General features: G+C 34.7%; 1 protein-coding gene across 1 annotated transcript in view; it reads right to left on the bottom strand.

The window, feature by feature from the left end:
* SCP2 (sterol carrier protein 2) overlaps positions 1-2,331 on the bottom strand; it is a 148,900-nt gene that overhangs the window by 81,349 nt on the left and 65,220 nt on the right. Inside the window, exon 10 of the mRNA XM_006879690.1 lies at positions 1,435-1,542. Within this exon, the coding sequence (XP_006879752.1) occupies positions 1,435-1,542 (108 nt within the window). The remainder of the gene's footprint in view (positions 1-1,434; positions 1,543-2,331) is intronic.

The following is a 2,331-nucleotide window of genomic DNA, read 5'->3' as shown; positions in this document are numbered from 1 at the left end:
TATTATTCAAAATGGGTGACCCTGGAGGACATTATGCTGAGTGAAGTATCTCAGTCACAAAAGGACAAATACTGCATGGTGCCACTGTTGTAAAACCAGACTAACATAAGGGTTGGGGGGAGACTGAGAAAGATGGGTTCAATAATGCATATGGCATTGAAACAGATGAGGGAGAAAACTTTTTAGGAGGAATACATGATTAGGTATTATTGTCATGACAAGAGTCCAGAATGAAAGCTGCATAATGGTGTGGACTGTGGGAAGGGACTATATAACAATGAAAGAATGTTTTTAACTTTTCAAAGATAAAAGCGAACAGGGAGGGGGGCAGGTGCAGCGAGGAATGTGTTACAATGAATGAATGGAAATCCAAAGTCTCTGTAAATTTTCATTAAAATAAATAAAAATTAAAATTGGAAAAAAGTACTCTGAGGTCCGTAGTTCAACAGAATTTGCTTGATTTTTATTAAATCACACTTCAGACCAGAGCTCAAACCGTCAGATAAGAAGAACCTGCATGTTAACAAAACACCAAGGTGATCATGATGCATATTACAAGCTCAGTGTCGCTGAACTGAAGTTTAGAGCAGGAAATGTGAAGGGAGACTAGAAGCGTTTTGGAAGTAATCAAAGTGGAGCTCAGAGGGCACTTTGCTGTCTTTATATACATCTCACTTGCCTCTTGAATTAAGAACAGAGGAAGAGAGGTGGAAACCTTGGCTGCAAAGTTTAAAAAGAACTATTTACATTATGAGCTGGATAATAGAGTCATTTTCTAGGCAATAAATTATGAATAACATGTTTATGGGTATAAGAATCTGTGTGTATCAAATATAAATTAATATAAATCATATCATATATGATCATATATATGTTATATAAACATGTATACATATATATAGAAATCATATATGGGAGATTTTATATATATTTGGAGATAATCAAGGGGGAGCAACACATAGAGATAAATATTCCCACAGTACTCTCTATAGATGAAAATGTAGGTTTCAAGCCTAAATTTTTTTTTAATATCTCAGTTTTCCAATTCACTCTTCAGGCACATGGAATATAATACTTTTGTGTGTACTTTTTAATCTTAGAGGTTTTTTGTTCTTTAATTCAATTTCCCGTAATATGATTATTTTTATAACGGCATTTACTAATGAAAAGATGTTGCAAACTTTTGAGGCTAAAAAAATTATGTATAGTTTAATTTAGTTTCAAATTCAAATTCTCATCAATAAATCTTTATTACTATTTTGTACTTAAAAAAATGTTTTGTACTTAACAGAAAACACTGACTAAACCACCACTGGAAACACCAGCTACTGGTTTCAGATGACATAATCTTTCATTCAAATCAATAACTGTTCAAAAACATTTATGACAAAAATGACAACAAAAAATATGAAATCTGTGTGCAGTATTACCTACCTGTAGCTCCCAGTGGGTGTCCTTTTGAAATCAATCCACCACTAGGATTTATGACCCACTTTCCTCCATAAGTATTATCTCCTCTATCAACCAGTATTCTACCTTGTCCTATGGAAGGAAAAACAATATTTAAAAATAGAATGTTACAACAAACTATTTCTTAGGAAATTTTTAGGTTATAACCAAGAATTTCTTAGCACAAATATTTCTTAATAGTTCAAACTTCCATAAATTTGAAATGTTGTTTTTGTTGTGTACCATTAAGTCAGAGCCTACTCATAGCTGACCCCCAGCGGGTTTTCAGAGGCAGTAAGCTGTACAGAAGGAGACTGCCCATTTTTCTCCTTCAGAGCAACTGGTGAATTTGAACCACGTGCCTTTGGGTTGGCAGCACAAACTCCTTAAGACAAAGCCACAAGAGTTCTCTCAATTTGATACAAGCAATTCTAAAGTTTGCAGTAAAAAATTTCCTTTTACTTGGATCCACAATTAACACCCACCAGTGGGAGCAAAAGTCAAGAAATCAAATGACATATTGCAAAATTGCTCTCAAGGCCACTTGCATGGGGCAAATTGCAAAGTGCAAGAAGAATAAGGACGTGAGTTCAAAGATTAAAGTGCACCTGGCTCAAGTCATGGTATTCTCACTTGTTTCATATACACTTCAAAGCTGAACAATAATAAGGAGGATGGAAGAAGGAGTGACATCTTTGAATTATGGTATTGCTTAAGAATACTGGGTAGGACAAATACCACATAGTGCCACTGTTGTAAAGCAAGACTGACATTGGAGTTGGGGGGAAACTAAGAAGAGATGAATAATATATACTGCATTGAAACAGATGAGGGAGAGTACTGTTTAGGAGGAATACATGATTAGGTACTATCGTCATGACA

The sequence above is a fragment of the Elephantulus edwardii genome, unplaced genomic scaffold, assembly GCF_000299155.1.
Source record: "Elephantulus edwardii isolate Elephantulus edwardi_28Jun2011 unplaced genomic scaffold, EleEdw1.0 scaffold00005, whole genome shotgun sequence".
In the NCBI taxonomy this organism is placed as follows: Eukaryota; Metazoa; Chordata; class Mammalia; order Macroscelidea; family Macroscelididae; genus Elephantulus; species Elephantulus edwardii.
The sequence above is the reverse complement of the archived record's forward strand: the minus strand, read 5'-3'. Positions and strand labels throughout refer to the sequence as shown.